General features: G+C 30.3%; 2 protein-coding genes across 2 annotated transcripts; one reads left to right on the top strand and one right to left on the bottom strand.

Annotated features, from left to right (window-relative positions):
* LOC104736584 lies at positions 7,689-9,157 on the top strand. Its single transcript, XM_010456601.2, has one exon. It carries the CDS (start codon positions 8,041-8,043, stop codon positions 8,947-8,949), a length of 909 nt encoding a protein of 302 aa, XP_010454903.1. The 5' UTR covers positions 7,689-8,040; the 3' UTR covers positions 8,950-9,157.
* LOC104736593 lies at positions 14,421-15,372 on the bottom strand. Its single transcript, XM_010456611.2, has one exon. The coding sequence runs from the start codon at positions 14,950-14,952 to the stop codon at positions 14,536-14,538; it is 417 nt and encodes a 138-aa protein (XP_010454913.1). The 5' UTR covers positions 14,953-15,372; the 3' UTR covers positions 14,421-14,535.

Here is a 15,884-nt window from a genome sequence, read left to right on the forward strand (position 1 = left end):
CTTCTTATTCCACCAACCTTTATGTTCTTAACCTATATTTAAAAAGTTTAGATAACCATTAGAATATTTTGTGAAATTAGCATCTATTATACTCTCTAAATAATAAATTTTAAATTTCTGACCTTGTATTAGCTGGAGGCAACTCCTTATGGTTCTCCAGCAATGTGAACTTCAAGCCCTACATAAACATATCGTCGCTATTAGTCAAAAGAACAGACAATTATATACTAAAAGAGAGATTAAACTGGAAAAAAAAAGTTTTAACAAAGAAAGAAAATAAAGAATATCCTGTTTTACTTTTTCGATTTGATATTTTGTAGTAAATCAAAGTTTTATTTCCTTTGATAATAAGTTTCTGTTTTGGAGTAAAAGAGATTTGAAAGTTTTTTTTGAATTGAAAATGATTACTGCAATATTTATACAAAAAGAAAATTGGCCGATTCATAGATATTTTTTTAGGTTTGATAAGAATAAATTTTTATACAATCTTGTTATTACTTAATATTTAGTTTCACTAATGGAATATTCTCCTAAGACTATGAGTATTATATAAATTATATTATTAATATAAATATGAAAGTTTGTTTGAAAAACACAGGTTTTCTAATAATTTGGTAATATTACCTTGTTATTAGTGTGCAAATTATACTGATTTGGAAACAATACATGAATTTTGCACCTCTTAAATATTGCAATTTGAATTATCGATGATATGAAGAATATATTTAGTATTGTGATCTTGTATTTATAGTAGATATTAAATATATGAGATTTTGAATTTATTATAATTTCCTTATGTTGTGTTTTTTTTATATAACTACATTATTTTCGGCTAAAAAAGATATTAACACGTTTGGATTATTTCTTTATTCAAGATTTGAAAATTAATTATTTAGATATTAGTTAAGGTAGTTTGCAATTTTTAGGGATGCTGATTTTATTCTGTTTTTCCTAATCTAATAAATATTTCTTTTATTTATGGTAGGATTTAATTATACCCGAATTTTATGTATTAACATCATTTAAATTTTTGTTTGGCTATTACACAACTAAGGACTATCAATATGTTTGGCTCTAATTAATATCAATCTATTTGACTTCAAAAATTACATATCTTTATTCTAATTTGAGTGGCATTTGATTGTAATAATCTCTAATCCTACGTCTCTTTATTAAAAGTGCTTCCCTTCCCTTTTAATAATATAGATTCATCTATATTTGCTCGGTCACCATTTTTCCTCTGGTGAATTAACTTTTAGCTGAACCATATTAGTACGTGTATAACTGCCGTAAAAGGCAATTTTGTCTCTCAAATGTGTGGTGTCCTTGGGAGAAGGAGACACTTGTAGCCAAACATTTACACGTATGTATAAGTTGTCATTTTACATTAATACACGTATTATACTCTTTTGTATGTACATAATATTTTCTGCGTGTGATACACGTATTGTACTCTTTTGTACGTACATGCTACTTTCTTCGTGTGATATGCTTACTATTATTAGTCGAAGAACGGTTGTAATCCGTTTGCATGCTCGTGTGGTCATTGTTTCATTATTTTGTTTCTTTTATTTGGACAAATTCAAAAATACTTTTTTAATAATTAAGAGGTTCCGGTCAAGAGCAGATTATATCGTCTCATCTGAAAATATTATTTAAATTAGGTGTGTTTATTGGAATAAAATTTTTAAATAAAAACTATTTTGAAAACTTTAATTTTTACTTATACTGCACACATTGTATTACTTTGTACTTACATGTTATTTTATTCGGGTTCTATATTTACTATTTTTAGTCGAAAAACTAATATTTGTGGTCATTGTTCCATTATCTTCCAAGTACTTATGTCTGTCTTTTATTCCAAACAAAACTGAAGATAAAATATAAATTAGATGTCGACAAAAAAACTAGCATCATTCATTTGAACCAAAACTGTTCAGAAAAATTTATTTTTTACGTATACAATATATATTATACTTTTTTATACGTAAATATTATTTTTTCTTCGTATGTTATTATATTTACTATTTTTAGTCGAAGAGCTGTTCCATTTATCATTGTTCCATTATCTTCCAAGTATATCTTTCTTTTATTTGGACAAATCGAAAGATATTATCCAAATTAGATGTTTATCATAAAATTGAAATAAAAAATTTGAATAAAAACTGTTTCGAAAATTTTGATTTATATTCGATTTCCTCTTTTTTGATTGGATAAACGGGATAAGCAATTTAAGATGAAAACATCTGAGAGTGACAAAAAAAATAGAGTAAATGATGGATTCGATTTCCTCTTTTTCCATGGCAGTTCGGCTAAGGAACTCTCGTAGCCGACAGCTACCTAAACAGAATTAGGGCAATTTCCTTAATCATGATTAGAGCTTATAAATATTAATATTTTTTACTTTTAACTTTAAAAACATTTATTTACTAAGAAGAGTAGCCAAAGCCCAAACCAATTAAAAAATAGAGAACTAAACCCTTAATTAACATTCATTTTTTTTTTTTTTTCTCACCTCTTCAAACCATGCTGCCACCTTGATAAAATAGTTCCTCACATCCCATAATATCTTCTCGATTAGATCCTAAATTTCTCCTTCCAAAAACTTAAACCTAAACCAAACTTAAATCCAAAATAGATGATATATTTATATATATACTAATAATGTAGGATCCAAATACCTAAATTTTTATTTGAATATCCAAAACTCCTAATTTTCTGGAATACTGGATATTTTACCTGAAAATACGGAACTTTACCTAATTTTTTTGTTTATTTGCTAAAAAAAACCAATTTTTAGTAGTTTGAAAATATATATTAATTTGATCCGAGTCCAAAATAACCTGAACCAAAACCAAACTGAATTTTTATATTTATCATATTAAATCTTAATTTTCTAACCTCCAAAACTCGAACTCAAATGGTTTGTTTCTTAACTCGATCCAAGCATCAGAATACCTCTAGTTTAAAATCCAAAAAAGAAAATCAAATAATATTAAAACCAACTTAGAAAAGGTACAGTGAGACTTTTGCAAGAGGTGGAGCTGGTCCCAGGATCTAGGAGGTCCGAAAGATAACAAGTATAGTTTACTTTTCTTTATCTGTGTAGTTTATTTTTCAAGAAACAAAAAATCTGGAAGTTTATTAATTGCACTGTTCCTGAAGATTGATACTGTTTAGGAGTTTCTTTAATTTAGATTAAAAATCAGAAAGTTTGAATATAAATAAGCAAAGGTCTTTTTTTTTTTTGGTCAACTGAATTATATTAATGGGTGTAGTAACAAGCAGGTTACAAAAGCTGTTACAGGTTTCTAAAATCTATAAGAAACCAAGAGTTAGACTACAGTCTAAAACTAACATCAACGCCATTATTGTGAACATGGCCGTACCAAAAAAGGTTGTCTACTGAACCAGACTTAGACAACTTATCAAAAGAAAACTATGCAGAGGATAGAACTCTCTCATTTTCGAAAACACTATGCAACCAAGAGGGAACCCCAGAAGCTACATAAGTTTGAATCCTACACTCACTTGTGACACTTTGAACGATGAGAAAAGCTCCTCTGTTAGTTGTCGATTTTTCAACTTCAAACTTCCAATCACAAACCAATCCCAGAAGCTTCAACAACTCATTGGATTCGTAGTTGAAAGACGGCCATGCTTTTGGCCTCAGAACATACCGAACCAGAAACACATCCTCCACTGCCATGACAACATTTACACAGTTGTGACTTATCATACTTTCAGTTGCCCACTTAGTCACCAAAAAACTTGCCTCATCTTTGCTTTGAATGTTGGTAAAGGCTCTTCTGCTGTGTAGTAACACTTCTCCTTTGTCGTCTCTCAGAACCCATGCCCCTCCTGCTAACTGATTTCTCCTCGACCATGATAACCCAACATTACATTTAAACCAGTGCAATGGAGGAGGAACCCAGCAATCAACCCTTGTATTTAGTGACTCAGTTGTAATTTCACCTGCATTATCTTCCGCTCTCGGCTCTCCATTTGGGTCCATACTCTGAGCAATGAACCATTCCTCAACATCTTCCACAATTTTTTTGGCCGACTCAAAGGTCTAGATCAAATGAAACAGAGAACTAATAACAATTTATGACTTCAAAATATTGAGATATTGTGAAGTGACAGGAGCTAAGTCTATTTGTAGAAGGTACTATCACATCCGGAATCGAGTCCCGGTTCCTACGGATGTAGGAATTAGGCTAATGGGTCGACCAGTTATGGCTCAATGGTTGACCAAAAAAATATATATATATATTAAGATATTATATATGTATTTCTTTATATTGCACCTTTTAAATTTACGCTGTATATAAATTTTAGCATTAGTGCTTTCGTATTTACCTCTATGGCTCTATCTATAGATCTTATAAACACACAAGTTAGCAAGTCACTTGATACAACTAGCTCATTATAATCACAACGCTCGAAAAAATATCTATTGAAAATTTGAAATCAATCAGGAGGATCACGCAACGCTCCAACTGCTGTAGTAGCAATCTCTTCTCTGGGTCTTCTGATCCGACCGATTTAACTTTGCTATAAGGCTTTACTGTGAGGTTTTTTTTATCTCCGGTTTAATTCCGGTTCTTCAGCTGAGTCTTCGGTTCATTTGAAGCTGCCTGGTTATGGACTGATGATGGAGTTGGGCTATGGTTTGTTGTAAGGCCCAAATAAAAAGTTAGAAGAAAAGCCCAGAAATGTTAAAAGTCTGTAGAGTTTCAATCCATCGTCAATTTAGAACAAAGCCTCTTATAGATATACCGATTAGATATTTCTCTCGGAACTGATGTTTATATGTTTTATTTTCATCAAACAAAACTTATAGTTATAGTTACTGTATATATTTAACCAATTATTTCTTATGAATAGATAAATATTATATAAAATACATTTTCTCGACAAAATTAAAATGGAATTTTTAAAAACAAATATATTTTTGTTGTGTGATTTTGTTTTTTTGTGTTGTATGTAGAAATTGAAAAGAAACAACAAAAAATTAGCAAAGAGAAACACAATTTCTGTCTGTAAATGATACTACATCATAATTAATTTAAAAATCACCGATAATATTGGAATCCAAAACAAAAGAGAGGAGAGAACAAACCAGCTATAATGAGTTTGTGGGCGACGGTTGTCTATAACCTTTGGTTCTGTCTTATTTATTATCTTATCCAATCATATTTTCTAGGTTCCCCCTCGTGGCTTCTTCAATTATTTATCCCTCACAAACCCTTCAATTTTAATTTTTATTATTCCGTAACTTCTTCAAAGTTCAAACTTCAAACACAGAGAAAGTGTAATTTCTGCATCAAGTTATACTTTATTTCAATTTTAGTATTACATCTTTACTGTAGTATATACAAATACTAGTGTATATGTTGCTAATCCCCTATTTAATATTTCGGAAGTACACAACTTATTTTTGGTAGACTATATAATAGTTATAAGTTATAAAGTTATAGTTATTATTTGATTCATTAGTTGGTTACAAAATAGGTTATATGGGTTAACTTATACATAGATACACTTAAAAAGAATATCCCAAGAATAATACAACTTAAAAGAAATAAAATCTCTAACAACCATATACTGTTAGGCCATATATACTTTTAGGCAATTAAAGAAAAAAAATATAATAAAATCTCGAAAATTAATTAAAACGAAATAATATTTTACCTAACACTCCTCCAAACTTTTAGTATAAATCATTGACATTTTCATTCACCGAAATACACTCTATTCATACCAAAAAAATTGTTCAATCCATAAAATATTCAAGCTTTAGTAATATTATTCTTTAAAAAAATATCTATTAAACTAAAATTTTAACTGAGTAACGGATCAAAATTTGAATATTTAAATTCAATTTCATATATTTCTTTGTTGAATTGTATAGTTTAATATATTTTAAACTTTTAAAATAAATTAATTTGAAATATTTTAAAATAGTTTAATTTGATATTTTTAAAAATATCATAAATATATGATAGATCAAAAAGTTAAAAATTATAAACACTCTAATTTGATTTGTTATAGCACGAATCAATAATATGTCACTATAATATGAAATAATTTCAAGAAATATGAGCAAAGGTTAAAATTTCAAGAAATATGATTTCTCAGATTAAATTAAAGTTTAGAATAATGTTGTTTCGTAGGCTTTTTCTCGGTTAAGATGATTTTGACAAACATACGTTACATTAATATGCGGTATACTACAAGTTAACTCACAATATTAACAATCAAAATATAATGTATAATTTTAAACACTTAACAAATCAAATAACAAAAATAAATTAATTTTTTATCATACAACTTAACTTGCGGTATGCCACGGGTTAATTATCTAGATCTACTAGAATAGATCTTACAAAATATATGTTATTTTCATAATTCATATTCAGCATATGATTTGGCATAGTATTCCATCCAAAAAAACTTTTAAAATAAATAAAATAATCACATATATATGATGTTTTTGAATAAAAATTACATAATAAACAAAAGAAATTTCAAACCCGTGCTCAGTTTTTTTTATTTATCAAAACTGCTGTTTTCTCGTTTAAATATTTTGAAATCAGACCAAAAAAGTAATATGAATAAACTACTTTTAACGTTTATATTGTTGAGGAAGACACGCGGAGGAGAATCTTGGTTTTTATCGACCAAAAAAAAAAAAAAGAGAATCTTCGGTTCATGTCTAATTGTCTATGACTGTTTTATTCACTGTATAAGCTCAAAACTAAAATAAAAAATCTTTTCGTTGCTTCTAATAAAGAAAAAGTAATTATTTGAAAATAGGTTCGAAAGGTATGAAACTTGGAAAAAGGTTTTAACGGAATAATACTATATTTGTAGTAGACAAATTATAAAAACCTCTAGCATAAACAATACATGTAAAAATATAAAATAGCATGTACTCTCTACAGTATATTAGTAGCATTGGAGTATTTGTACATGGAGCTGTCGTTTGTTTTGTTTATTTCGACAGGAGCCAAAAACCAGAAATTCTTTTTAATTAATACTAATAATTTTTCTAATACTGCATTTATTAAATAATATTTTGGAGTTGAACAAAAGAACAGAAATAGTTATAACGTGGACCGTTCAATTCTTGTCTATACATAATTTATCAATATTCGTTACTAATATTTTATTTTCGGCAAATATAAAATGAAACATGTACAATCATTAAAACCATAAAACCCCATTTATATTATAACCAAAATTACTGTTATATGGCAATACATCAAAATTATGTTTTCACACCAAAATGCAAAAGATGTAACTGAAAAGAATAGGTATACCTGTTTGTTGATGTTTAGAAAATATTAAAATTTTATAAATATTGATGAAAACAATCCTATTACTATTTAAAATAATTTTCTACACAAAAAAAAAAATCAAATGAAGTAAGCTCAAATTTTAGGTAGGAATGACATCCAGGTAGAAGAAAACTGTATCCAAATAAATACTGACTAAGCAATATAATCTATTAGCTTAGTATATAACGTTTTACAATGTATTTGAAAATCATAAGTTATAACTTATAACCAACCTTAAGTCCATAACATTATACAAACAGCTACTTTTACTTTAAGACAAATAACAAATAATTAGACTTTTAGGTTAAATTTTGAGTTAAAGGCACCAAGATTTGGACCTTTTGTGCCAAGTATTACAAAAGAACCCAACTTGTGAACCTAAATTGCTGTGAAAGAGAACTCCTTCTTCTCTCTTCTTATATATCACTCAAAAAAAAAAAAAAAAACCTATCTTTCTCTTTCAATCTTAAATATATCTGCTCACCATCAAGGCAAGTTTCCTTATTTTGCTCCTCTAATCACAATCTTAATCCCTGTCTAAAAAATATCTAAGTTCCAAAAGTTTCACACATTCAGGTTTTTTTTCCTCAAATCTTTAAATATGGTAACCAAGTCTTGCTCCATTCCTCTGTAATTTCACACAAATCCTTAGCCAAATACTTAGGGTTCTGTTTTGTGTTCATGTGATGTAAAGATGAAGACTATTAGTGGATTAGGTATTGGGTTAAGTTTAGTTTTTGGGTTTCTTCTCTTAGCACTTGTTGCAGAAGTCTATTACCTTCTGAGATGGAAGAAGCACAAGAAGAGAGTCACAAGCCAAGAAAGTGAAGAGGAGAAAGAAGAAGAACAACAACAACAAAACGGATACGCCAAAGAACTTATCCAGCTCTTCTGCTTCAAAAAGCCTCAACCTTTACAGCAAAACAATGGAGGAAGAGAAGGAAATGAAATCTCAAGGGACCAAGATGGGAATCAAGATTTGGAGCTTGGGTTGATGAAACATCTCAACGGAGGAGATCTAGGGTTTGAAGCAGAGCTCATGAAGCTTCATAACCAGAGGTTTCTCTTCACAATCATGGAAGAGACGAAAGCTGATTTGGAATCTGAAGATGGGAGATCAAGATTGGGTTCAAGATCAAGAAGAAGAAGCTTGAGTGATGTTCCTAATGACTGTAGTACCCCTGGATTCACTCCATTGGCTTCTCCTCGTACGCTAAAGTCATCATCTCCTTTGGAGTCTTATCCACACCATGGATTCAATCCTCTGTTTGAATCAGACGGTGAGCTTGAGTTTAACAAGTTCTTTAAGTCGTCTACTTCATCACCTCCACCTAAATTCAAGTTCTTGAGAGATGCTGAAGAGAAGCTGAGGAAGAGATTGATTGAAGAAGCTAAAAGAAGAGAAGGCTTAGCTTCTCCAAAATCGGAAGGTTCGTTTCTGAAGTTCATGAATCCTCCACCTGCGATGAACAGAGAGAAGAAACAGAGTATTATTCAAGAATCTGATGAAACGGTGTCGTTTTCTCCTACTTGTTCTTCTTCTTCATCAGGTATAAATCTTAGAATGTTGTTAGACCAAAAATCCACAGTGGTGGTTGTTTAGTATTATTAGCATCTCTGTCTCTTCTTCTTCTCTACTCTAATTTTTATTTTTTGTTGAAAATTTTTTTTCTCAAGAATTTCAATTTCTTTTTTTTTTTTTTAATTGTGTGAATTCTATATCTTTTGTTTCTCTCATTCTTATGATGTTGGGAATGATTTCTTCTGTACGTATCATCAATCTGAAAAATTTGCAGATGCTTGTTTTTTAATCTCGTTAAACTATAAACTTAGCTATGATATTATATACTAATTTGTTCACTAACCTTCAATATAAATATCTATATTTTGTGTAAAGGTTGTAGAACTAGTCTAAAGTTACATTGTGTTAGGTTTGAAAGTTGGGGTTAATAATTCAAATCTTTACGGCGCCACAAGTTGAAGTTAAACGATAAAAAAGTGTTGTAAATTTGTAATTAGTACAAGTGCTTTTGAGCCCGTAAATTATGGCACAATAAAGCATGAGTTTTAAAAAAAATTTTAAAAATAACACAAGTGTAAATGATTATTACTAAATTTTGGATGCTTTCTATTTTAGAGACTAATTTGAATAAAAACTCTGCAAGAGAAAAATACTACTCTAGAACCTTTTTGTGTTGTCTGAACTAGAAAAATTCAAGGCATCACGCGATGTATCGCCGAAAGGTTTTTGTTTTTATTTCACTTACCTTTTTTCCCACAGTTTGCTTTTAGGAAATAGACCTACTTACACCTATTGTGTATTTTTGGTTCGGTTCCAAAAGCAACCCAAACATCAAGATAGATTAACTACGTGCCGTTTCTGTATAAAATTCATAATCCAGTCAGCAATTTATTTGTTAAAGTATCAAACTGAAGCACATATCTAGCAGAATAAAAATTAGGGTAACCAGAAACCTGAAATAAATTTGAACTCACATTATTATAATGTATGCCAAAAAGTCTTACTGAGGCGATTTGTTTAGCGATCAAAGACAACTGTTTCCTTCTGTGGTTTTTGTGGTTTTTCCAATCGATCGGCGTCGGCTCCGACGTCGATCGTACTCTTCTACTTACTAATCTAAATAGTTATTAGGTTTTATCATAGGCATAATCTGTGTCATTTGTTACAAGAAATGTAATGATGGAAGACGGAGGATGGAAGTAATTCTTGATTAACATCACGATGTTTTTCAGGCCACCATCTCTGTCATTGCTTTCCCTTCACTGCTTCTCTGGTTTTAATTTCTCAGAACGAAAATCTCGATTCTTAGATCTCAAATCGGATTTCATTTCTGTTAACTTTTCGACCCAACCACTTCCCCTGGGTTAGTGTTGTGTCGCTGGCTTTACTGTTATCAACCACCATTTTTCTTCTATGTTGGTTTCTGTTCTTGCAATGCAAGTTTATTTTACAGCGGTTTCATATCAACTGCTATTTCACCATGTCTGGCGATTTCTTCATGGCCGTGAGTCTATTCAAACTAACATCTGATGTTAGTTATATAATTGTTCCCGGGCGTCAGTATGATCTACTGTTGGCGTTCCGAAGTTTAACACAAATAGGTCGACCGACACAGAAACCACCATGGAAGCAATATGTTAAAGAGGAGTTGGAGGACACTCTTGGGAGAATCAGAAGATGGTCTACACCTTATCAACAAAAACTGGTTTTAAGTTCAACCATGATCAATGACATCTCTTTCGATAGGAGAGTTTCGATCAATCTAAAAGTTATGCGATGTAACGGATGGATCGCTACCTATGATTTTTAAAAGCGTTATAGGTATTTCATTAATAAAAAAAATATGATTGCCAAGCAAGAAAATCACACCAGATTGTCGAAGATGACGAAATTGATTATGTATCTTCTTTATCGTATTTTCGTTACACAAACCATTGGTTGTACTTGTAATTTTATTGACAATCTTGTATACTCTGATTCATATCAATATAGTGTTTTAGATGTTAAAAAAAAAAAATTCAATTTAGGTTTAGAATTTAGACAGTGCAGCGAAAACACCTGTATGAAACAAAAACTATAGATGCGTTGTGCGTACGTAGTGTGTTGTTCGGACAAATGGTATAAACACATACGGCATACGTAAAATTTGTATGTATTAGATGACACATGTGAACATGGAGGCACGTGAAAGAACACACGTCAACCTCATAGCCCCCACTTTTAATATGTATTTTCAAATCTTGCTTTGGACATTGGATTGGAGCCAACTCTGGCAAATACTTTGACTATGATTGGTTTGTTAATCCTTTGTATAATTATGATTTGTTTGATAAAACTATGTGACTGTACTCGACCAACCAGAAAGAAAATCATTATAAACAGATATGTTATAACGTCTTCTAATGTTCTGTCATAATCAGTAGTTCAATATGAACAAAAAAAGTGTTTAATGGAAAGATACCAAAAGATTTAAAGTATCAAAACTTTAAAATACAATCCAATACGAGTCCAAAACCTTTGATGTCAGTGACTAAGCCTAATCTCCACCGTTGACACTTAGAGACAAAAATTTCAAACAATTTTCAAATAGACCATATCTACATTGAAAATTTGAAACCTACTGCTGGAACGAATCATTTAGATATAAAAAAAGGACTATCCATAATTCCACATTGATACGTACGTTGAAGACCTTGAGGTCTTCACTCTATATCCTCTAAGCTGTAATCTCGTTTAAAGTAAATTAATATGCGATGTGTGACATATTAACTGAAGTAGTCAGTGAAAATCGAATTTAGATATATATGCATTATTTTACATAGTTTTGAAGATCACCACTTGTCGCCGACAAACAAAATAATATAACCAGTTGATGTGTTGAACTGCCATCACTAGTTAATTTATAGTTAATTGTTTTTATACTTATGGTGGGTTCTGTGTATGAAGATTGAAAAGACAACGTAACTAATTAAACAATTGTAGTTTTGTGATTTCGTCTAGATTCAGTTGGAATAACTTATTTGGCCATTGCAAAAGGGCTCGATCCAAAGATAAGCATGATCTTCTAAGTCTTCTTTCTTAATTAACACGATTTTGGAAAGGAGCAAAGAGATATCACATCATTCGCTTAGTGTTAACTCTTCTCAGTGAAGTATATATGTTTGGTTTGCTTGCTTGCTTGCTTGCTTACTGTCACAATTCATAAACAACGTCAGTCTGAAAACTTTCTTAAGGTGATTTTGGTTTTTCTAGACGACGCCGTTTTACGTGTATTTTTACGAGTTTAGAACAGATAGGCCCACGCCCATTTAAGAAAAGTGAATGGGTTTAGGAATAAACAAACGAAAACAAAAAGAATCGAAAAAAAAGAATGTTTAGAGAGTACCATATATTAAGGCTCCACAAGGACGACACCATTCTTGATAAGATTAAGCACTGGGTGTGACCGTGTGAAGCATGCATATTTCCTATAGATTCTGACCCAATATCCAGTTATGAGAAAATGTGATTTTCTTCAATAAACGTAGTCTAAACTTCCTTAAAGAAACAACACTTTTTTCACAGAAGACCATTTACACTCAAGGCTGCAACAATCCAAACTCAGTGAAGAATTGGCTCCAATGTTACACATGCCGAACAATGTCGAGTGTTTTCACGTACAAATCTTTTGATGGTTGGGATATGATTGTAATATACAGTTTTTTTTTTCTTTTTTTTTCTAAACGTTTCAGCATCATGATCCTTGCATCCCTTATACTTTATTTTTTGTTAAAAGGTTTGCATCCCTTATACTTTATGTGGTTCCACATGTGTGTTTCATCTCGCAAAGTGAAAGAAGGCAGAGTATTGCGTAACAATGATCATATTTATATTTTGGAAATTCGTTATGCTAGTTTGCTATAACACCTATATATATATACTAGGTTTTTACCCGCAGTACACCGCGTGACTAAATTATAAATTATTATATTTTAAATAATAATTTTTAATTTATTTAGTTTTCAAATTCCCAATTAATTAACTTTTATCTAATTAATTTATAATTTTGTTTAGAACATTTTTCTTCTTCTTAAGTTTTATACAGTTTAGAACCTAATTACATGAAATTTGTTATTAGATAGAATATAAAATTTTAAAACACTTAGTTTTGTTTTCTATAATTTAACAGAGGTATATGTCTATATGGTATATTAGTGTATATTTTTATATGTATATAATTTTTTTTTTTTGTAATATTAAGAATGTGTTGTAGTATGTGTAATATTTTGTAATTTATATACTAAATAATTTATAAGTTAATTTTCCAAACTATGACTACAAATCTATAGCATATGAAATAAACTAATAGTTTTAGTGTTGGTTCTATAGTTCAAACCCGCCATGCTAGGCGGATTATGCAATATGTTCAAAGATTTTTAATCCGCAAAAACTCATCGTACGAAACCTGTAAAAGTAAAATATAGTATGTGAGGTTAAAAGTCATTTTTTATCAAATCAATATTTTATTCACCTTCTTATAAAGATAAGGAAATAAAATCTGTATATATTTGCAATTATGTTTGTTACCTTTTATAACACTTAATTTCTATAAAAAAAATTGAATACAGGTAGAATTAATTTGTTTATTAAATTAATTAGTTAATATTAATGGCATACTCTGTAAATAAGTTCTAACTTCAGGATTTATTTGTTAAATGTCTCCAAAAATGTATATATAGATATTGTGCATTAGGAATTTTTACTGAATTGGTTTGGAGTTCTTTGAATTATTGGTTTTGAAGTATTCATTTTTCATTGAAATTACCGTAGTTTGACTAGACTAAAATTTGGTAGCAACTTGAAAATTTACATTACTTTATGTTGAATGTATATATCAAGTGCGATTTATAGATATAAAGTAATATCATTAAACAATGAATAGTATGATTTACCTCGAGAGGGGAATATTTTGGTAAGAATAATAGGATGTGTGGGGATGATCAAACACGAACGCATGTTTGCTTTTGTGGGGGGACAAAAGTCAAATACACTGGAAAATTCAAGATTCAATCTTAAAGTTCCCTAAACCCCAAGACATTCAAAAAGTCAACTTCTTGATTGAGATAGATTAACCATATCCATGGGTTTTGTGGACATTTTTAACTTAGGATCCTCCAATTATTATTATTATTATTATTATTTCTTTTTTAAGTAGATAACGCGAAGAGACATACCATACATCTTACTTCTTCTGTTCGATATTAATTGTTATTTATAAGTTTTATAGTTTATTTCTCTCTTTCTTTTAGTAATTGTGGGTATATTATACACTTAAAAATTATTTGACTTATATGCAAAAGTTAAATGAACAATACACTTCTCATACCATGTATTTTGAGTTATATGTGTATTAGCGTATCGAACATGGATCACGATCTAGCTCTCTCAATATTCTTACCAAAATTATTTCAAAAACAAACGGAATTTGATTTCATATTAGTTTCATAAAAACAGCAAAGTTTTGTTTAATTCTTAACTATTGATTTCAGATAATCACATCAATATCACACCAGTTGCCTAAACGTTGGTTTTGCCTTTATAAAATATAAACACAATGATAGCGTATAAAATTATAGGTAACACAAAAAAAAAATTCAAGCTTATACAGATAAATTAACCGTATAGCGATTAAGATCTAGCTTTCTTAATCTTTTTACCAAAGTCTTGAAGAATAGACGGAGGAAACATGGATTCGACCTCTCTAGCTACATCTAAGAAAACTACCGATCTCTTTACCCACATGGCTCTCCTCTTCATCGCCGGAGTAGCTTTGGGCTTTCTCGGCGGCCGAGGAGGACAACAACACACGCTATTCGAGATCCTCGGCGTCTCTGGGATCTCTACACGAGAAGCTCCATCAACACATACCCATTTTCGTTTACCTCTCGGTCCATCTTGGAGCTTTTCTTGTTCTTCCTCATGTTCTTGATCTTGTTGTTGGTTTCGTAGTCTTTTAGATTGATTTTCTTGATGAGGGAGAGATAATGATGAACCAGGAGAGTCGGGTTTTGATGGAACTAGGAGACTCTCGGGTTGTTGTTGCATGGCTAAGATATCGTTGCCGTCTTATCACAAACAGGGAGAGAAACAGGAAAAGAGAGAGTAATAGTAAAAGAAAAAATAATGACCACTATGATTTCAGAAACAACAACAAGATGTCGATACATATATTGAGGTATACGTGTATGTGACCGTGTTTGTATTATTGTACATATGTTTGATGTATATAACTAAGGAGCAAAGAAATTGAAATGGAGATCTTGATAAGAGTGTATGTTTGATATTTGTGTACCGTGTGCGCTTGATATATAACAAAGAGCGACGAGACCTCCTCACCTCCAAAATCGACAAGTGAGCGAGGCATGCAGACCGTAAAATGAAGACTTCTATTTATTATAATTTTTTCTAATATTATTGTGTCTAATAAAAAATCATGCCCACCCCACTCACTCGGTCATATTATTATTGTGTCTATAACTAGTATAAATGACTTCTCCCACACTAATTCAGAATGATAAACGTATATATATACGAGTGAAGCGTCTTAATAATTATATCTTATATAACGTAAATATATTAGATGAACTATATATATATATATAGGATCAATTGGAATTTAATGTCACGATGGTAATTTGTTTCTAATAAGCAGGCAAGTTCAATGTATTCTAACTGCAAAGTCTGCAATGTTATAAAAATATATTAAATCATTATAAACTTATGTATAGCATTAGTGTAATTTAAAACTTATGTGGGTCCTGAATCAGAGAAATTGAAATGAAAACCCACTTTGTGCGAGGGATCCAATGCAAAAAAAAAACACATTATATAGTATATGAATATCTTTCTGCATTTATGCATTTACATACAAACCACAGCCATATAATTAATTATACTTTTATATTATCATTGTCTCTTATATCTTTATATAGTAATTGTTACAACTTTAGCCATAAAAAAATCCTTCTTTCTCCAAA

The sequence above is a fragment of the Camelina sativa genome, chromosome 2 (genome assembly GCF_000633955.1).
Source record: "Camelina sativa cultivar DH55 chromosome 2, Cs, whole genome shotgun sequence".
NCBI classification, from domain to species: Eukaryota; Viridiplantae; Streptophyta; class Magnoliopsida; order Brassicales; family Brassicaceae; genus Camelina; species Camelina sativa.